The 22726-nt window shown below is 37.1% G+C and overlaps 2 protein-coding genes across 2 annotated transcripts; both read left to right on the top strand.

Annotated features, from left to right (window-relative positions):
* Positions 1 to 14876: 14876 nt before the first annotated feature.
* On the top strand, positions 14877 to 15455 carry LOC103407235 (PRA1 family protein F3-like). The gene has a single exon (XM_008346179.3). The coding sequence runs from the start codon at positions 14877 to 14879 to the stop codon at positions 15453 to 15455; it is 579 nt and encodes a 192-aa protein (XP_008344401.2).
* Positions 15456 to 21183: 5728 nt separating this feature from the next.
* Positions 21184 to 21762, top strand: LOC139197678 (PRA1 family protein F3-like). The gene has a single exon (XM_070825625.1). The coding sequence runs from the start codon at positions 21184 to 21186 to the stop codon at positions 21760 to 21762; it is 579 nt and encodes a 192-aa protein (XP_070681726.1).
* The last annotated feature ends 964 nt before the right edge of the window (positions 21763 to 22726 follow it).

Below are 22726 nucleotides of genomic sequence, written 5' to 3'. Positions count from 1 at the left end.
AACTGATGAACAGATCTTCAAGGGCCTTCGAGGCTTGATCTCGATGAACGGATGTACGGATCTTCAAGGGCCTTCGGGGCTTGATTTTGATGAACAAATGAACGGATCTTCAAGGGCCTTTGGGCTTGATCTTGATGAATAGATGAATGGATCTTTAAGGACCTTTGGGGCTTGATCCTGATGAACGGATGAACGGATCTTTAAGGGCCTTTGGGGATTAATCTTGATGAACAATTGTGTGGATTTCTTCAAGGGCCTTCGGGGCTTGATTTTGATGAAGGAGGATGAACGGATCTTCAAGGGGGCTTCGGGGCTTGATCTTGATGAATAGTTCTCCAAGGATTTGACGAAGAACGAAAAAAGCTTTCTTGATCTTTCGGGATTTGCTTGAGAGCTTTAGAGTTTCAAAGGTTCAAGGTTTTGGTGTGATGTGAATTGGTCCCTGAAAATGAATGACTTGGCTTTCTATTTATAGAATTCCAAAACTTGATTTTTGGATTTAAATAATCAGATGAAATAAATCATTTCTGCCAGGTGTTGACACGTGTCCTATTTGATGACTTTTCTGATTTATTTCGATTTTTCGTTGAGTCACACGCTACATGTATAATTTATGTGACACGTGAGTGTTGAAATTTTAATTATTGGTCAACATTTATTTCACCGAAATTTCGATGTCTACAGGGGGTACCAGAGGTCCCCCCCTTATGTTTTTTGACGTCCTGAATTCGTTTATCACGTCCGTTTCATGAAATTGAACCGTTTTAGTATAATATTATTAATTGGTACCTTTATGTGTTTAGGTGCAATTGTTTATGGCGTTTCCGTCTTCTTTAGTTTGTATGGCTTTTCGGCGACGAAGTATCTGTGAGTGGACCCCTTCCAAAATGCATTATTTTACTATTAGAAATGCATACATAAAAACATGATTTAATGGTTACATTTTATGAAACGTTTATGAGTAAATTGGTTTTACGCTTTATGAAATATCATGCTTTATCGACTTTACATTCTTTGAACATGATTTATGATATGATGTTTGAGCTATTGAGCTCCAATGAGAGATATATATATATATATATATATATATATATATATATATATATATTTGGAAAGATTATGTTCAATGATTTTGTGCTTATATAGTGATTAGTCATACGATCTGCCCACTGGCGAATGATATCATTAAATGGCTTCGGTTGGGAGATGTAGTGCCTACAGACGAATGATAATATTATATGGCTTCGGTCGGATGATGTAAGGCCTATGGGAAAATAATGCTGCCTATGGGCGAATGATACTTATATGTTGCTTCGACCGGAAGATACTTGTATATGGCTTCGGCCGAACGTAGGTTGGTGGCTTTGGCTAGAAGATGTTTATATATATTGCCTACGGGCGGGAGATGTAGTGCCTTCGGGCGAATGAAGATTTATATATATATATATATATATATATATTTACATATATGCCTTTGTGCTGCTACTACTTAGCACACTATATATAATATATGTTATATGAAGTTTTATGGCATGCTAGGGTTTTCGGAAAACCTATTACATACTACGCTATTGAGTTTTCATAAACTTTGGGGGATAGTACGTTGTGGAATAACTGTTTTAGTATTACTTATAGATAAACTTCGTCCACTCCTATTTTGTTTTGCGCCTCCTCAGGACTTAGAATTGAGGCGTACAATCCAGGCGTCAAGGCACTCCCTCATCGGCATCAGCATCTTCGAGTCCTCTCAGTGTAGGACCCATCCCTTTTGTTCATTCAATTTTATATTATTCTTTTTTGTGTCTCGGATTAGTTGTATGATTTGAACACGTTCCACAATTGCATATTCATTTTAATTAAATTTACAAGTTTTATTTATGTTGGTTATTTGTTTTTAGTTTTCATGCATCCTAATATGGCTTCGTCACCTTTGGGAGTCAGTCAGCACGTGCCTACCCTGGTGTTTGGAGAATATTAGGGTTTGACGTGTCACTGGGACCTAACGCCTAGGCGGCTATGCAGATTTAATTAAAGTTATTATATAACATATAAATAAGTGCCAACTTACACTTGAAAAAAAAAACTATACTTATATTGAGAGGGAAAGTTAAAACTTAAAACTTAAGTCATGGCATTGCCATCATAAAAAACTAATGCAGTAAAAATAAGAAAAAAACTAAAAATCAAAATTGAAAATTCACTATTTCATAATTTAGGTTCTTTTTAGTAGGTTACCTAGAAAACCCTTTAAGTTAATTAAAAAAAATTAAAAATAATAGAACCGCCTAGCCCGCCTAACCCTTACTCAATCTCCTTTTGGCCTAAATTGCATTGGTCCTCCATCACCTAGCGCCTAGGCCGATTTTTAGAACAGTGCGTAAAATAAATTCTTAATTAAATTTTGGTCGTTCAGATTAACAATCTTACAAAATAACATTGTTTGGCCTGCTAGTAGAAATTCTCTCCCTCCCTCCCTCCCTCCCTCCCAAAAGTGGCCCAGGGAATGCACATGTTCATTGTTCCCATCTCAGGATCAATACAATTGTCGAAGAATTACAACTGTAACCACCATATATAACTATAATAAAAATAAACAGTACTGTCTTGTACACCCACTACCAGAAAATACTATATTTGCTCTACGAAATTTGGTATGACGAACCATATTTTGTTGGGTCAAGTTATTTTATTCGACAAAAATTCCAGTTGGTCGAACAAATTAAGCTGGTTAAATCTAGAGTTTTGTCCAAGACTTTACATGACGAAATAATTTCGGAGGGAAAGAGGAATTCGTCAGGTAATCATTTGGTGTCAAGTAAAAAAATGGCATGTATTGTGTCAAATCTTGCCCGACGAACCATAAGGTTCCATCGCACAAAGGCTATTAAGTTTTGAAGTACTCTCAATAACCCTAGTGCCTCAACGCAAGTTTTCTCTAATTTTCTTGGTGGCAATGACTGCAGTGGGCTGCTTGTAACTTGTGCTGTTGAGGGTTGTGACTGATGTAAGAGTAACCACACAGGTATAACAAACTAACCAAGAACACAGGAATCAATCAACTAAATCACAACCAATATCCCAAATACATTCCGTATATGCAAGTACTAAACTATTGTTATCAATTCATACATGCAGACATGTTCATAGACGAAGAGGCCATGAATGAATCTACACACAATCTTCTTCTCTCTACAAAACTCAATGCTCACCAAGTTATAGGTGATTGGAAAAAAAAAAAGCGTTCTTTGCGAGAGCAGGGGCTTGTGGTTTTATACTACTAGATTGCCCTATAACAATCCTACAAGGAATACAAAACCAAATCCTTTACAAGTATGAGTTCAATTTTGAGCTTATCAACACCAAGTTACAATCTAATCCAAAGTTGAATTAACTCTTATAAACATATTAAGACTTCTTTATAGCAATCCAAGACAACAAAGATTATCATCAAACTATATGAATCGTGTTCATACTCTAACAACTGATTCTCTGGAGCTGCACAAGACCGTTGAAGGGGGTGATGCTGGCGTTGCTGGCCATTGGGACGATGACTGAGCTCATACTCACGAGTGCAGCCGTACACTTGCTTGTGACTTTATCTTGAGTGGTTCCTGTTATTTTGGTAAGTTTTTAGGGTTAGAGATGATCTTTTTGTTGAGGAAGAGGCTTGTGGTTTTGGTGAATTCATTCCCCTCACCATAACCGATGAACTCAAGTTGTCGGATTCAGTTTCATAATTTTTTGGACTTTAATAATGGTATTTGAGTTGATCAAGAGCATTTTTTTTCTTGCACCGGTGTCTATTCAAATCTCCCCACCAATATCTCGCTTGTATCAAAAGATTATGGTTGAGATATTTATTTAAGACAAATGAAGACCTATTTTTTTCATTATAATCCACTGATCAGAATTGTTCAATTTTACTTTCTCTCATGTTCTTGAAAAAAAATTGGTTATACGAGAAATTGTTTCACTATTGGGAATGCTAGCAACTTTTTCATTTTGACCTTCTTGACTCTCTTCATCTCACAATGTTGCTTAATGATCAGAACTGTCTACTTTCTTTACCCTCCAAAGATCAACTTTGCAAAACATCAACCAACAATTAGATATCGTTTAACCGTTTGATTAACGTTGTCAAAATTTTAGTGTTTGCGTGAGAAATAGTTCGTCTATTTATTGAAAAACTTTTAGATGACTATACAATTTCGAGCTTGGTTAGTATTTTGCATAGATGATTTTTAAATAATGATCTAAAAAGTAGACAGTTTCAATTATCAAATAACATTAGAATTTTTCTCAGTTTCAATAATATTATTATAGCTTGGAAGTCTCCGGGGAGAGATTTAATTTGTGACCTTTGATTTACAAAATGAATGAGAGACTTTGGCAAAAAGCAACATAAGAAACAAAGTGGAAATTGCTAGGTCTTGCATGGACCGACTTGACTTTCTTTTTAGTTAACAATGTGAAGTCTAGGTCACGAGAGAAAGTTACTTATGTTGCAGAATAAAGGCAGGTCTCACATCATATAGATTAATGTGAGAGCTTCATTAGAGGCTTGTTTCGTGATTTTTGTGAGGAAAGTTGTGGATCACCATGGATGACATGATCTGAGCGGTCAGTGACGGAGCCAAAATTTTATTTTAGGAGAGTCGCGATTTAGAGTATAGACTATGTAAAGGAAATGCATATAATGTCAAAACACAAGTCATGAGAGAAATTGAATGCTTTTGTTGTATTCATTTGGACACAGGAAATCCTTTTCTATTTCTTTGGTTTCATAGACTATATATAATAGTAATAGAGGGAAACGAGAAATGAAGCAGAACAAAGAGGCTGCAAGCAAAGTGAAAAAGTTGTGTATTCTATTCTATAGGCACGAACGAGAGAAGATGATCAACCAATATCATTATATAATTGTAGTTTTGAATCTTCCATGGAAAAAAAAACTAAGGCTTATGTATTTGTTGGATAGAAGTTACTAACAACGAAATGATTATCAAACGATTCTTATGCATTTAGTTATTTATTTCTTTTGTTTGAAATATGGGATAACTATATTGAAAGGGAAGATGAAGAAGAGTTTTAAGAATGTTGGGAGAGAGAAACGTATAAGAAATGGTACAAAAAGAAAACCAAAAAGTACTTATTTCAAGTTGCTTTTTCAAGATTTTGTTTTTGGTCATTCTTTTCCCTACCTCACCACCCTTCATATCTGAAGCATAAAAAATAAAAAACGAAAAAACAAATGTATATCAACCGAATCCTAACTTGTATATTTGTGTTTCATTCTGAATTGTTTCCTTCATTCTTACTATAATGAAAATGAGCCAAAAAAAAAAAAAAAAGAAAAAAAGATAAACACAAAAAGTAAAAAAGTAGTGGTGGGAACGATTTGGTTTGGTGTGATGCGGTTTTCGGGTAAACCAAAATTTATTTTAGTTAAGTTTGATTCAGTTCGGTTTTACAGTGTGAATCAAAATTGAACCAAACTATTTGATTTTGGTTCGGTTTCAAATGGTTTTGATTTCGGTTTGTGCCTCACTTGTAGGCTGGGTAAAAAATTGGCATTAATATAAGTATTCAACATTCAAGAAAATGTGTGGGTTCAAACTCCGTCAGTGACTAATCTAACAAAATCTATCGTTTGACAAAAAAAAAAATGTTCAAAACTTAGTTTTGCAAATTAAACGCTTTATGCCATTAATACTGTTGGAAATGTGCCCTAAAACCAATCATATGATGATACTTTACGGACATTTCAAATGTTAAACTAATCTAGTTTAACATATAAAGGGCAAAGATTATTGTTTGAGCCGTCTCATATAAATGTTATATGCTTAAACGATAAAGTCCAAGGAATATGTGATTGGGAGAATGCAATCTAATGAAGTTAGATTAATGAGACCATTCTTTCGTAGACACATCCTAAATGTTCCTGATCATAGGATTACCAATTGGGCATTGACAGTCCGTTAAGATCAGTACGTACTGTGTCTTCTCTCAGGGAGAGTGACTAGTCTCGAGTCATTGGTGTGTGTGACATCAAGACAAGTACGTAGGTGCTCAATAAGAGAATGAGTTCACTGAACGTGATCAACGAAGAGTTCTTATATTCCATGTCACATGAGAACTCATGGTTGGGATAATGCAAAGTAGTCCTTTGACCTGAGGCATCACAGTTGTCTTGTGGTTAAGTCCTTAATCTTTGATTATGTCTAATTCACCCCCTAGGGGTGTCACGGCATCGTTGGGGTTAAGCCACTTAGCTATGGAGACAAGTAAATGCGCAACAAGGGATCTCTAACCTTCAAACAGTTGAGGGAGAATACTCTATGATATGATTTGGAATCTCTGGCCAGAGTATGAATGAGATTGGGGAATGCGTTCCAAATCACATTCAAGGAAATCATATAAGCAAACGATTCACATTGGATAGTAGACATGAGTAAATAAACTATCATACCAAACAATGTGGTCAAGAGTATTAGATTAGAGAAGGACCGTATTGCATTTGTAATCCCGAACTGAATAGGTTCTCTATCCTCTTCTGATTAGCTTGGGTAACCATGACATGCTGCTAGGCGTCAACCATGGTTTGTGGAAGCCCTATACGTGTATAACCACTAAAGGGAGAATTGAAAATTGTTTCAATTCACAATCGATGTAAAATGGTTTTAATCGCCCACTGCCTCGCTAAAAGGAACCTAATGGATCGCACACCATAAAAGGTGGAGATTGAAGATTAAATGGAAATGAGTAAGAATGATTAAATGGTTTAATCATTTATTTATGGCAAGGATTAATTAATATGTTAATTAATCAAACGAATAAGTTCGTTAAAGACTTCGGGATAGTTTTGGACCTTAAGGCCCAATGGGCTTCGAACGTCAAGCCCATTAACTTAAGTTGTATGACAATTTAATGAATAAAGATTCATTAAGGCCCAAAAGCCCAAAACTCCCTAAATGGCCGGCCATATGTGTATGAATTAGGGTTTTGGTTGTTTAGGTCACTTAAAGAAGTGACTATATAAATGACTTTATAGCCAAATATTCATTAATGTAATTAAGGGTTTATTTTGGGTGAAAATGGGTGAGAATTGTCTCTCCATTTTCTCTCTAAAGAGGCCAACACCTTGGAGGGTACATCTAGCAATCCTACTACTCCAAGGTCACTCATTTCTTCTACAATCAAACCTTGGTGAAGAGACTTAGAGGTTCTCAATTTTGGGAACTTGGAGAACCTATTCTTCCATCCAAATCCATGGATCTAAGAAGCAAGGAATGAAGGCCCTATCTCTTTGGGTGATTAGCCTTTGCTTATGCAAAGAGGAATCTACAAAGGTATTAATTTCAACTCACTTTGTTTTGAGTTGATTATTGGTTCACCAATCTACTAGGCTTTGAATTTCATGGGTAATGTTTTGTTTTTGAATGCATACAAGCATGATTCCGCCTTTAATTTGTTAATTGCATGCCATATGATGTTATTCAAATGAACATGTTTTTCAAAATAAATCCTTCAAGTGGTATCAAGAGCCTAGGTCTAGTAGTTGGTGAATCCTTTTGGGTTTTGTAGTTCATAAGTTTATGATTTAAAAGTTGTAATTGTTACAAGCTTTATTCTTGCTTCTTTGAATATAAATTTTGTTTGAAAATTTGCCATCTCAAATGTTGTAGATGTAGTTCATATGAGGATGAATATTGGAGCTAAAATTTGGTGTCATGATTTTGGGGATTTTCGGCCAAATCCAAAGGGTGATTTTTTGGGTTCATGTTTGTCTTGTTAAAATTGTTTTAAGGTGACTTTTGGAACCCCTAAGTACCCTAGGATGTTAACACCATTTTGAATGGTGAAAATTTGAGTTTTATGGCTTGAAAACATTCATGGAGCTCTTATGGGTTTTCATGGATGTTCTTCATTGTTCTTGATGTTCTTGCCAAGAACAAAAAGGTTTTGTGTTTTGATTCAAAGTTTTGAATATTTCATAAAGTTTATGTTATATGTTTTTCAAATGATTTATCATGTATTTAAAGTGTTAAATATTTGTATAAATGATGATGGAAACATCAATCATCAAAACATATATTAATTTTATGAAAGTATTTAAAGTGTTAAATATTTGAATAAATGATGATGGAAACATCAATCATCAAAACATATATTAATTTTATGAAAGTATTTAAAGTGTTAAATATTTGTATAAATGATGATGGAAACATCAATCATCAAAACATATATTATTTTTATGAAAGGTGAAAGCACTACTTGATTGTTTTTGACAAAACTAATAAATCAAAACACCCATCACTCATTTTTATCCCTAAAAACCGGCCACCCTAATAAAATAGGGTATTTTTGGGGCTTTTATGCAATTACATAAAGTTTTGATACTTTTGTGTATTTGTACTTTGACCCGAAAGTTTACGTTTTGACGTTAAGGCCTAAAAACGCTAAAGGACAAATTGTTTTGCTCCTTTAATGAAGTTTTTTGAATTTATTTAAATTTTGGGTTCTAGTTGTATTTACATGAAGTAGTGACTTTTGTGTTTTTACAAAGTGACCCCAAAAGTTTATGTTTTTCGCAATATGGCCCAAAAAGTTGTGGTTATTGCATGATGGCCCAAATAGGATGAGAACAAAATTGTTTTGTCTCTTTAAATGAGAATTGGATTTTCATTTTGTTTAGCTCCACTTAAATCAATTTTATGGATACAAAAACCAAATGAAAATGTTGCATTCAATTAATTAGTTAAAGCGTTAATTAATTAAAGGATGATTATGAACCTAAGCCTAATATAATTGAGCTATGTGAAAGGCGTTTCAAATTTGTTTGAACCATGGGAATGTGTAGATTAGATTTTGGTTGTAATTTGATTTGATCAAATGTTGTAAAAGGGCATAAGTCCTTCTTTACTTTAAGGTAATTTGTTTTATGCAAATGTTGTAATGAGCATAAGCTCATTCTTTACTTTGAAGTATTTCTTTCTTGCTTTATATGATATGCATGAAAATGAAGTAATTGGGTCCAACGCCCCTAAGACAACAAGCCTTAATGTGATTAAACGCGTAACTAAAATCAATCTCCATCCCTAGACCGAGATTCAACACAAGGCTCGTGTTGAATCTAAACAAAGGTTCATAGTCATCCTAAGGCCCTAAGGCAACTATATAGTCCATCAAATGAATGCAAACCTTATGTTAGTAGTAACATATACTCTTGCTTTAAAAACCGTTTTAAAAGCATAGTGGGAGTATTATGTACAACTAAAACAATCATATGGACCAATAGTTGTAATAGGACCAAAATTGTTTTAATAGAGATTAAAATGTATATTGAAATGTGATGAGACCTAAAACCCTCAACCAACCCAATATTAAGTTGAAAGCGTGAGAGTGCTTTGAACACTCTTTCGTGGCCTTCCACCGTGATAGGCTCCAATCGTTTATGACTTGTACACCGCCTTCACCCTATAATGGGGAAGTACAAAGTGCATGCTTATACTCAGGAGGAGTCTATACGCATATGATGAGGTGAGTGTAGGCAACGAGTTTAGCCAACATGATATAATTCTGAGGCTATGCTTGAACCCCTACATGAACTAAGCATGGTGGGAATGACTTAACTAAGTGCAATGGAGCCAACATGATATAATTCTGAGGCAATCATTCTCTAGAGGCCAAATAAGATGGGTACTTGCATTAGTTGCAAATGAGTAAGCGTACTCTCTCATTATCATTAACGCTAGCCAACATGATATAATTCTGAGGTGGGCTTGGTAATAGTGAGCCTCCCATAACCTACTAAGAGTTTCATCCAAAACTCTCGAATTCCAATGAGGGATATGGAATTTGCCAAAAATAGTGGGTGATGCTATTTGATTTAAAGACCCGAATCAAATGGCTTAAAATCAATCAATTTATATTCGTTATGTATTTGTTTACCAATATATTTGCATACGCTATCCAACACTTGACAAATAAAACCGAATGTTTTAGTTTCCGGACTTGGTACCACAATCCCAAAGAATGTCTTAAAAAGGATTGCATATGTACCTAAGTAGTCTCATCCTCACAATCTTCCTATTGATAATGTATCATTAGAAGAATATGTTAGAAAAGGTCTATCATAAAGAGGACAACACTTTTAATGTCATAATTCTTCAATTACAAATTGTTGTATGAAGAAATAGGAGTTGCTTTGAACAACTCTTAGTCAATGCAAACACTTAGTGCTTGTTTCTTTGTTATGGTGACTGCTACATCTTTTTCATTGGAGTTCACAGATCCAAACTCTAACCCTAATTCTGGGATTTCTTCCTCAATTACAATCCAAAATATTGGATCCCTGGTTCCGATCAAGCTTACAACCACAAATTACCTGACCTGGAGTGCCTTATTTGTTCCAATTTTTCGTTGCTATAATCTTACCAGTCTTATTGATGGAACCACGGCGGCGCCGCCTCAATATCTCATTGATTCTTCTGGCAATCGCACTACAACTCTCAATCCTGCTTATGTTACTTGGTTTGAGAATGATCAAAACATTCTCATCTGGATCAATTCCACTCTGTCTGAATCTTTGATTCGTTACACAGTCGGCGTAACTTCTGCTCGAGAACTTTGGGCGAAATTGGAATCGCGTCTTGCCATTGCATCTCAGTCTCACATCCATGAGCTTCGATCTCATCTTCATAGTCTTGTTAAAGGTGAATTGACTGCTGCTCAATATCTCCAGCAAATTGAAGAAATTGCAGATGCACTCGCAAGTGCTGGTGTTCCTGTTGGAGATTCAGACCTCATCTCAGTCACACTTCACGGATTGCCTCCCGAATTTGACTCTTTTGTGGATGCTATTCAGTTTCATCTTGGTTCCACGACTATTGATGAATTGCACGGATTACTTCTCAGTAAGGAGATTCAACTCAACAATCAGAAGAAATCTGTCTCAGCTGCATTTCAGGCATATAATTCCTACGCTGGTATTCTTCCCTTGCCTGCTAACTCTACCCCTCAAGCATTTGCTGCACAGCATCTTCCTCATTTCTCCAATCAAGGCCGCAATGTGGATCGCAATTATCCGGGCATAAATTGGGGCAATTCTCAGAATCGTGGAAATTCCAAATTCAACAATGGCAGAAATAACTACTCTCGTAACAATCAAAGTTTCAATCGTGGAGCTCACAATAACTACTCTTCCCATCGAAAGCTTTTCTGTCAGATTTGTCGACAACCAGACCATGAGGCTTATGATTATCCTCATCGCATGGATCAAAACTACAATGGAAAATTTTCTCATTCTGTGATGGTTGCTGGTACCTCCCCTTCTACTCCCACCTGGAATGTTGACTTTGGTACTAGTTCCCATATGACAAACTCATATGCCAACCTTCAGAATCCAGAAGCATACACTAGTCCTGAGCAAGTGTATATTGGCGATGGCAAAGGTTTGCCTATTCTCCATTCTGGCTCATCCGCTTTACATACTTCTACTGAATTTTTTGCATTGAAGCATATCTTACATGTTCCTGATTTGAAGCACAATCTTCTCTCTGCTAATCAATTTCTACTTGACAATTCTTGTTCTATGCATCTTTATCCTTTTCACTTCACTGTGAAGGATCTTTCTTCGGGGATAATGCTTTTTAAAGAACCAGTTCAACATGGATTCTATCCTTTTCACTCATCATTCTATCTTGCTAATTCTCACCAAGCTTTAGCTGCCTCTGTCAAAGCTCCAAAGCATCTTTGGCATCAAAGATTGGGCCACTCTTCTGTAAAGATCATGAATAAGTTGGCCTCTCAATCATGTATTTCTGTTCTTGATGCTTCAAATAAAACTTTTTGCTCAGCTTGTGCCCTAGGGAAATATTCTAAACTTCCTCTTTCTAGTACTACTTGTACAACCCGCAAGCCTTTAGAACTTATCTATACGGATGTTTGGGGACCCTCACCCATAATGTCTCATCATGGTTTTCGGTATTATGTCATTTTCATAGATGACTATACCAGATATTGTTGGTTCTATCCTTTAAAGTGTAAATCTGATGTCCTCTCCACTTTTATGCAATGGAAATTACTTGTTGAGAATTCTCTGTGTACAAAAGTTATTACATTACGCTCAGATTCTGGTGGTGAATTTGTTAGCATTGCATTCCCTCAGTTCTTAGCTAGCCATGGCATTCATCATCAGCTCACTTGTCCTTACACCCCCGAGCAAAATGGGTGTGCAGAACGTAAGCATCGGCATATTGTCGAGACTTCTCGAACACTATTGGCAACATCTAAAGTGCCTCATGATTATTGGGTTGAGGCTTTTGCTACCTCTGTCTATCTCATCAACAGGTTACCTACTATATCCAGATACTCTCCTTGGCAGTCTATTTTCCAGAAAGCACATGACTATAAATCTCTCAAGGCTTTTAGTTGTAGTTGTTTCCCTTGGTTAAAACCATACACATCTTCAAAACTAGATCCTAAAAGCAAGAACTGTGTCGTCTTGGGATATAGCTTAAATCACAAGGTCCTTGTAACAACTGGTACATGGTCCCTTGTACCACATTCTTTTTCTCATAATCTTGTGGGATGTAAGTGGGTGTTTTGGAACAAAAGGAAACCAGATGGCTCTATTGACAGGTACAAAGCCCGCTTGGTTGCTAAAGGGTTTCACCAACAAGAAGGACTTGACTACACTGAAACCTTTAGTCAAGTGGCCAAACCCGTGACTATTCGTCTCATTCTCACTCTTGCTGCTCAATTTGATTGGTTCCTCAATCAATTAGATGTCAGTAATGTCTTTCTCCATGGCACACTTACTGAATCAGTGTTTATGCAACAACCACCTGGCTTTGAAAATCCAACAAAACCACATCATGTTTGTCATCTTCACAGATTCCTTTATGGTTTGAAACAGGCTCCTCGAGCTTGGTATGACAAGCTTCATAGTGATCTGCATTCTCTTGGGTTTCAAGGCTCTCAAAGTGATCATTCTCTGTTTATCAAGAGTTTTCCTACTCCGGTATTCATCCTACTCTATGTAGATGACATCTTAGTCACCGACCCCTCATCTGCAGCTTGTCAACAAGTCATCACTCAACTCAGTGCCCTTTTTCCCATCAAGGATCTTGGTGCCCTTCACTACTTCCTTGGTATTGAAGTTAAAAGATCATCTTCTGGTATTTTAATCTCTCAAACCAAGTATATTTTGGATCTATTGGAAAAAGCAAAAATGGAAGGTGCCAAGCCCTGCAGCGCCTCTCTCAGTACCACCAAGCTGGATCACTCGTATCCCCTGCTTGAAAATGCTTCTGAATATCGATCTCTAGTTGGAGCTCTTCAGTACTTAACCTGGACTAGACCTGATCTTAGTTTTGCTGTTAATTTGGTATGTCAGTTTATGCATAGTCCAAGACTTTCACATCTGCAAGCAGTAAAACGCATTCTCAGATATCTTAAAGGTTTTCTTGATCTTGGATTATGGTTCTCCAAGTCCTCTCAGGCTCCATCTCTTCAAGCTTTTTCAGATGCCGATTGGGCAGGGTGTTCTTTGGACAGAAGATCCACAGGTGGATATTGTGTATATTTTGGCAACTCTCTCATTAGTTGGAGTGCCAAGAAGCAACCTACTGTTGCTCGTTCCTCAACTGAAGCTGAATATCGATCTCTTGCCAATACAGCTGCAGAAATCACATGGATATGTAAACTGCTGGCTGACATTTCTTATTCTCAACCTCATTTTCCCAAGATCTGGTATGACAATCTCTCTGCCATTTCCTTAGCAAAAAATCCCATTTTTCATGCTAGAACAAAGCATGTCGAGATTGATTACCATTATATTCGTGAAAAGGTTCTAGCCAATCAAGTTTCTGTGCAGTTTATCTGTACACAGGATCAGGTAGCAGATATTTGCACCAAATCTCTGTCACAGCCTCGGTTCATCCTTCTTCGTGACAAACTACAACTGCGAATACCACAGTCTCGTTTGCGAGGAGATATTAAGGATAAAAATGTAATTACACCTTCAAGGGATAATACTTAGAGGCTAAGGAATGTTTAGTTAGTTAGTTTAGTTATTCCTTTTGTTAGTTGTGATGACAACTGTGATGGTTGTGATAGCCTTGTATAAATACTCAAAGTGTAAAGTTATGCATTGAATTAATGAGAAATATTTTTTCCTAATAGTGCCCACCCCTACAAACAAGAGAGGATACGTTGAACAAGCCATGCCAAATTTATCATTTTGTTTCTTTTAGCTCAAACTAGAAAGGAGTGCCCATGCTATGCTGCGGGTTTTAGAACCATATAAAACATTCTGAAAGTTGTAAATGTATTGAATAGGCAATATTATTTACATAAATGTGGAAATTACTTACAACCCTATTTACAATACGGAACAAAATTAGAAATAATTTTATCCTATCTACTTACAGCCCTATTTAATCGTTGAACATATGTTTGTCAAGGATACGAAAAGTATGTCATTCGTATATTAAAAACTTGATGAACTGGTAATAAGAGTATCTCTTATGTATCAAAAGAATTAACCAAACAAATCTGAGAATTCGAGAATTTGAAATTAACTTACCGCACAGCAACAGATTTGTTTTTAGCCAGGACGCTCTTCTTGTAATTCACCCTGAAATTTCCACTCAAATGTGGACAAAAATGTTGTAGTAATCGTCACTTTGTTTAAAACGTCCGTCTTGACTTATTTCCTTGAAGTTGCTACTGTCACTCTCTATCATGCGTGTGTGTATATATACAAATGCATTACCCTTTCAAAACTTATAACTTATTCGATCCAAAACATCAGCGAGTACCTTTCTAATCCCTTCAAATCAAATTAAACACCATATTTGTTTGGTCAGAAAATGGCTGACTACGGCACCATGAAAAGGCCGTCCACCATCTCCACACCAACACCTACTGATGATCCCCATAAACCGAAAGATTCAACCGGAAAAATGAGCAAGGACTTCAAGCTCTTCTGCTTCTTCAACATCCCGGCAACCCCAGAAGCTGCCGCGGTTCGCTTCACCCGAAACTTTGGATACTTCGGATCGTACTACACACTCTTCATATGGATCGTACTCTCCATAACCCTAGTGCCTCAGCGCCGGATGTCTCTAATTTTCTTGGTGATAATGACGGCAGCGGGATGCTCGTACCTTGCGCTGTTGAGGGTAGTACCTGATTCTCTGCTGCTGCACAAGACCGTCGAAAGGCGTTTGATGCTGGTTTTGTTGGCCATTGGGACGATGATTGAGCTCATACTTACGGATGCAGCCGAATATCTGTTTGTGACTTTAGCTTGTACGGTGCCAATTATTTTGGTTCATGCAGTTTTTAGGGTTAGAGATGATGGTTTTGTTGAGGAAGAGGCTTGTGGTTTTGGTGAATATGTTCCCCCCACAACAACCGAAGAACCCAAGTTGGCGGATTCAGTTTGAAAATTCTGTGGATTTTAATAATAGTACTTGAGTTGATCAAGTAACTTGTAGCTCTAGTTGGTATGAGTGTTTTTCTTTGCACCTGATGTCCTCCCTTCAATTTTCATCTGCCAATGTCTCGCTTGTATCAAAAGATTATGGTTGAGATATTTATTTAAGAAAAATAAAGACCTATTTTTTGGTTTTAATCCAATGATCATAATTGTTCAAATTTTAATTTCTCTTAATATACTTGCAAAAAATGGGTTAAAAATGAAATTGGTTTATCATTAGGATGCTACCAACGTTGTTATTTGGACATTCTTGTTCTACCTTCTCGGCTCTCCTCATCTTGCAATGTTGCTTGATTACCAAAACCGTCTACTTTCTTGATCACACTTTAAAAATCATCTCTGTAAAAAAATCAACCAATAATCAAATATATCATTTAATTGTTTGATAAATATGGTAAAAAATTAAGTGTATAATGACAAACATGGTTTGTTTATTTATTGGATAACCATTGGATGACTAAATGATTTCGTGTTTAGTTAATATTTTGCATTGATGATTTTTAAATAGTGATGTAAAAAGTAGACTGTTCCAATCATTAAGCAACATTGCAAGATGAGATGGGGAGATGAAAAAGTTAAACGAAAATGTCAACATGAGAAGATTGCTAGCATTCCTCTTTACGATTTGATTATCTACAGTTTCATTTTATTTTATCCAATAAATTATAATTTCTTGAAAATTTAAGATGACTAATTAATTTTCTTGAAAATTTTTATGTGATGATTATCGAAATAAAATATAAAATGTAGACTGTTTTGATTATTAAAATACATTATGGGTAGCCTTAAAGAAAGATGTTAAAGAAAGATGTGGAAAGTCCTTTTCTATATTTTTGAAAAAAATTGATGACATCCTTAACGTAGAAAACCTCTTGGTTCTTGGGTTATTAATTGGACTCAAATTTTGTACTTTAAAATTACTTTAGAATTGCAAATTACTACTAACTAGTAGTATTTTTATGTTTGAATCTTGTTTGTACCATATTTAGGGCCTCCGTATTTAGACCTCGTATAAATACTCGGGGGACTCAAATGTAATTATGTAATAAAGGAAGAGGCAAAGATGTAATAAGTGAAGAGCCCTTATTCTATAAAAGGGACTCCTTACCCTTACAATTGGGGGGGCCTCCTCACCCCAGAGGCCTGACTCTCACCTCACAAACTCTCTCTGCCTCACCATCCTCTTCAACATCACAGAGAAATAAAATATCAGTGTGGATGTAGCCCAAACATTGAGGGTGAACCACGATACATCTTGTGTTATTTACTTTCTTGCAGATTCACGGTCGGATTTACGTTGTCCCAAGACCCCTCCGGTTTTGTGCATCAACATTTGGCACCGTCTGTGGGAATCGACGCGAGGCACCGTATGTGGGAATCGACACGAAAAGTTATGTCGGTTCTCTTTCACTTTTTCACCTCCGCCGTGAATCTGCAGAAACCCAAAAACCCAGAAAACCTCACTCTTTGTGCTTTTCCAGAAAACCTTCGCAGACTCTGTGCAGTTTTAAGAAACCATCCAAAAACCCATTTTCTATCTCTCTCTCTCTTTTATCTTTCTAGGCAACCATGCCTTTCACAGAGAGCTCAACTGTAGGAGTAGAGCACATGAAATGGAGAAGACACAGACCCCACTAGCAAGCCTTTTTAGTGTGGTCAGGATTCGCTGAGCTGTAGTGGAGTCCAACCCTGAGGTGGGCTCATCCAACAAAATGGGCCCCCTTCATGAAAAACGTTGCAAACTTGCAATCTTTCAAACATTTCGGCATCTGGGTACTCCCTAAACCGGCTTTTTGAGCTGTTCTTTGATCAGACCCAACACCTTCATGGATTCTGAGTAAAGCACCGGCCACGTTGACCCCTCGGTCTTCAACCCCGCCAAGCTCAATGCACAGATCCGGCCCACCAACCCAACATAGTCCTACACCTCCGACTTGTCCGCCTTGCGGGCCTCCACCCACTTCCCCATTTCCGCCCAGAAAGCCGTCGAGTCTTCTACTCCAGATGGCTTCTACACTACCCGTGAGGCCACCCCCATATAAAGCATCTTTGGCATCAAAGATTGGGCCACCCTTCTGTAAAGATCATGAATAAGTTGGCCTCTCAATTATGTATTTCTCTTCTTGGTGCTTCAAATAAAACTTTTTGCTCAGCTTGTGCCCTAGGGAAATGTTCTAAACTTCCTTTTTCTAGTACTACTTGTACAACCCGCAAGCCTTTAAAACTTATCCATACGGATGTTTGGGGACCCTCACCCATAATGTCTCATCATGGTTTTCGGTATTATGTCATTTTCATAGATGACTATACCAGATATTGTTGGTTCTATCCTTTAAAGTGTAAATCTGATGTCCTCTCCACTTTTATGCAATGGAAATTACTTGTTGAGAATTCTCTGTGTACAAAAGTTATTACATTACGCTCAGATTCTGGTGGTGAATTTGTTAGCATTGCATTCTCTCAGTTCTTAGCTAGCCATGGCATTCATCATTAGCTCACTTGTCCTTACACCCTCAAGCAAAATGAGTGTGCAGAACATAAGCATCGACATATTGTCGAGACTTCTCGAACCCTATTGGCAGCATCTAAAGTGCCTCATGCTTATTGGGTTGAGGCTTTTGCTACCTCTGGCTATCTCATCAACAGGTTACCTACTATATCCAGATACTCTCCTTGGCAGTCTATTTTCCAGAAAGCACATGACTATAAATCTCTCAAGGTTTTTGGTTGTAGTTGTTTCCCTTGGTTGAAACCATACACATCCTCAAAACTAGATCCTAAAAGCAAGCCCTGTGTGGTCTTGGGATATAGCTTAAATCACAAGGGCTACCTGTGTTTACACCCATCTACTCACATGTTGTATATTTCAAGGCATGTCCTATTTGATGAGTCAACTTTTCCATTTCATACCTTCCAACCTTCTCCATCCCAACCTGTCTCCTCATCTCCCTTATACCAATCCTCTATTCCCTCATCACTCACATTTACCTCTTATCTTCCTCATCATACCTCTACACCAAATACAACCTCCTAAAATACAACCTCTGCCGTTTCTCCAAACCAGATCCCAAACTTTGCAGCTTCTCCATACCAGATCCAAACCTCTGCAGCTTCCCCAAATCCCCACTCATCCCAGCCTATATTACCTATTAGCAACCACCTAATGCAAACCAGATCCAAATCTGGCATATTCAAATCCAAAGCATTAGCTACAACCAAGCACCCTATTCCTTTCCATCTTGTAGTTGACTATGTTCCTACAACCTACCTACAAGCTTCTAAACACTCTCATTGGCATATAGCAATGCAAGAGGAGTTCAATGCCCTTGTAACAACTGGTACATGGTCCCTTGTACCACCTTCTTCTTCTCATAATCTTGTGGGATGTAAGTGGGTGTTTCGGATCAAAAGGAAACCAGATGGCTCTATTGACAGGTACAAAGCCCGCTTGGTTGCTAAAGGGTTTCACCAACAAGAGGGTCTTGACTACACTGAAACCTTTAGTTAAGTGGCCAAACTAGTGACTATTCGTCTCATTCTCACTCTTGCTGCTCAATTTGATTGGTTCCTCAATCAATTAGATATCAGTAATGCCTTTCTCCATGGCACACTTACTGAATCAGTGTTTATGCAACAGCCACCTGGCTTTGAAGATCCAACAAAACCACATCATGTTTGTCATATTCACAGATTCCTTTATGGTTTGAAACAGGCTCCTCGAGCTTGGTATGACAAGCTTCATAGTGCTCTGCATTCTCTTGGGTTTCAAGACTCTGAAAGTGATCATTCTCTGTTTATCAAGAGTTTTCCTACTCCGGCATTCATCCTACTCTATGTAGATGACATCTTAGTCACCGGCCCCTCATCTGCAGCTTGTCAATAAGTCATCACTCAACTCAGTGCCCTTTTTCCCATCAAGGATCTTGGTGCCCTTCACTACTTCCTTGGTATTGAAGTTAAAAGATCATCTTCTGGTCTTTTAATCTCTCAAACCAAGTATATTTTGGATCTATTGGAAAAAGCAAAAATGGAAGGTGCCAAGCCCTGCAGCACCCCTCTCAGTACCACCAAGCTGGATCACTCGTATCCCCTGCTTGAAAATGCTTCTGAATATCGATCTCTAGTTGGAGCTCTTCAGTACTTAACCGGGACTAGACCTGATCTTAGTTTTGCTGTTAATTTGGTATGTCAGTTTATGCATAGTCCAAGACTTTCATATCTACAAGCAGTAAAACGTATTCTCAGATATCTTAAGGGTTCTCTTGACCTTGGATTATGGTTCTCCAAGTCATCTCAGGCTCCATCTCTTCAAGCTTTTTCAGATGCCGATTGGGCAGGGTGTTCTTTGGACAGAAGATCCACAGGTGGATATTGTGTATATTTTGGCAACTCTCTCATTAGTTGGAGTGCCAAGAAGCAACCTACTGTTGCTCGTTCCTCAACTGAAGCTGAATATCGATCTCTTGCCAATACAGTTGCAGAAATCACATGGATATGTAAATTGCTGGCTGACATTTCTTATTCTCTACCTCATTTTCTCAAGATCTGGTGTGACAATCTCTCTGCCATTTCCTTAGCAAAAAATCCCATTTTTCATGCTAGAACAAAGCATGTCGAGATTGATTACCATTATATTCGTGAAGAGGTTCTAGCCAATCAAGTTTCTGTGCAGTTTATCTGTACACAGGATCAGGTAGCAGATATTTGCACCAAATCTCTATCACAGCCTCGGTTCATCCTTCTTCGTGACGAACTACAACTGCGAATACCACAATCTCGTTTGCGGGGGGATATTAAGGATAAAAATGTAATTACACCTTCAAGGGATAATACTTAGAGGCTAAGGAATGTTTAGTTAGTTAGTTTAGTTATTCCTTTTGTTAGTTGTGATGACAACTGTGATGGTTGTGATAGCCTTGTATAAATACTGAAAGTGAAAGTTATGCATTGAATTAATGAGAAATATTTTTTCCTAATAGTGCCCACCCCTACAAACAAGAGAGGATACGTTGAACGAGCCATGCCAAATTTATCATTTTGTTTCTTTTAGCTCAAACTAGAAAAGAGTGCCCATGCTATGCTGCGGGTTTTAGAACCATATAAAACATTCTGAAAGTTGTAAATGTATTGAATAGGCAATATTATTTACATAAATGTGGAAATTACTTACAACTCTATTTACAATAAGGAACAAAATAAGAAATAATTTTATCCTATCTACTTACAGCCCTATTTAATCGTTGAACATATGTTTGTCAAGGATACGAAAAGTATGTCATTTGTATATTAAAAACTTGTCATGTGATGAACTGGTAATAAGAGTATCTCTTATGTATCAAGAGAATTAACCAAACAAATCTGAGAATTCGAGAATTTGAAATTAACTTACCGCACAGCAACAGATTTGTTTTTAGCCAGGACGCTCTTCTTGTAATTCACCCTGAAATTTCCACTCAAATGTGGACAAAAATGTCGTAGTAATCGTCACTTTGTTTAAAACGTCCGTCTTGACTTATTTCCTTGAAGTTGCTACTGTCACTCTCTATCATGCGTGTGTGTATATATACAAATGCATTACCCTTTCAAAACTTATAACTTATTCGATCCAAAACATCAGCGAGTACCTTTCTAATCCCTTCAATTCAAATTAAACACCATATTTGTTTGGTCAGAAAATGGCTGACTACGGCACCATGAAAAGGCCGTCCACCATCTCCACACCAACACCTACTGATGATCCCCATAAACCGAAAGATTCAACCGGAAAAATGAGCAAGGACTTCAAGCTCTTCTGCTTCTTCAACATCCCGGCAACCCCAGAAGCTGCCGCGGTTCGCTTCACCCGAAACTTTGGTTACTTCGGATCGTACTACACACTCTTCATATGGATCGTACTCTCCATAACCCTAGTGCCTCAGCGCCGGATGTCTCTAATTTTCTTGGTGATAATGACGGCAGCGGGATGTTCGTACCTTGCGCTGTTGAGGGTAGTACCTGATTCTCTGCTGCTGCACAAGACCGTCGAAAGGCGTTTGATGCTGGTTTTGTTGGCCATTGGGACGACGATTGAGCTCATACTTACGGATGCAGCCGAATATCTGTTTGTGACTTTAGCTTGTACGGTGCCAATTATTTTGGTTCATGCAGTTTTTAGGGTTAGAGATGATGGTTTTGTTGAGGAAGAGGCTTGTGGTTTTGGTGAATATGTTCCCCCCACAACAACCGAAGAACCCAAGTTGGCGGATTCAGTTTGAAAATTCTGTGGATTTTAATAATAGTACTTGAGTTGATCAAGTAACTTGTAGCTCTAGTTGGTATGAGTGTTTTTCTTTGCACCTGATGTCCTCCCTTCAATTTTCATCTGCCAATGTCTCGCTTGTATCAAAAGATTATGGTTGAGATATTTATTTATGAAAAATAAAGACCTATTTTTTGGTTTTAATCCAATGATCATAATTGTTCAAATTTTAATTTCTCTTAATATACTTGCAAAAAATGGGTTGAAAATGAAATTGGTTTATCATTAGAGATGCTACCAACCTTGTTATTTGTACATTCTTGTTCTACCTTCTCGGCTCTCCTCATCTTGCAATGTTGCTTGTTTACCAGAACCGTCTACTTTCTAGATCTCCCTTTAAAAATCAACTCTGTAAAAAAATCAACCAATAATCAAATATATCATTTAATTGTTTGATAAATATGGTAAAAAATTAAGTGTATAATGACAAACATGGTTCGTTTATTTATTGGATAACCATTAGATGACTAAATGATTTCGTGTTTAGTTAATATTTTGCATTGATGATTTTTAAATAGTGATGTAAAAAGTAGACAGTTCCAATCATTAAGCAACATTGCAAGATGAGATGGGGAGATGAAAAAGTTAAACGAAAATGTCAACATGAGAAGATTGCTAGCATTCCTCTTTACGATTTGATTATCTACAGTTTCATTTTATTTTATCCAATAAATTATAATTTCTCGAAAATTTAAGATGACTAATTAATTTTCTTGAAAATTTTTATGTGATGATTATCGAAATAAAATATAAAATGTAGACTGTTTTGATTATTAAAATACATTATGGGTAGCCTTAAAGAAAGATGTTAAAGAAAGATGTGGAAAGTCCTTTTCTATATTTTTGAAAAAAATTGATGACATCCTTAACATAGAAAACTTCTTGGTTCTTGGGTTATTAATTGGACTCAAATTTTGTAC

The sequence above is a fragment of the Malus domestica genome, chromosome 07, assembly GCF_042453785.1.
Source record: "Malus domestica chromosome 07, GDT2T_hap1".
Lineage (NCBI taxonomy): Eukaryota > Viridiplantae > Streptophyta > Magnoliopsida > Rosales > Rosaceae > Malus > Malus domestica.
Note: the sequence above shows the minus strand (reverse complement) of the source record. Positions and strands in the feature narration are given on the sequence as shown.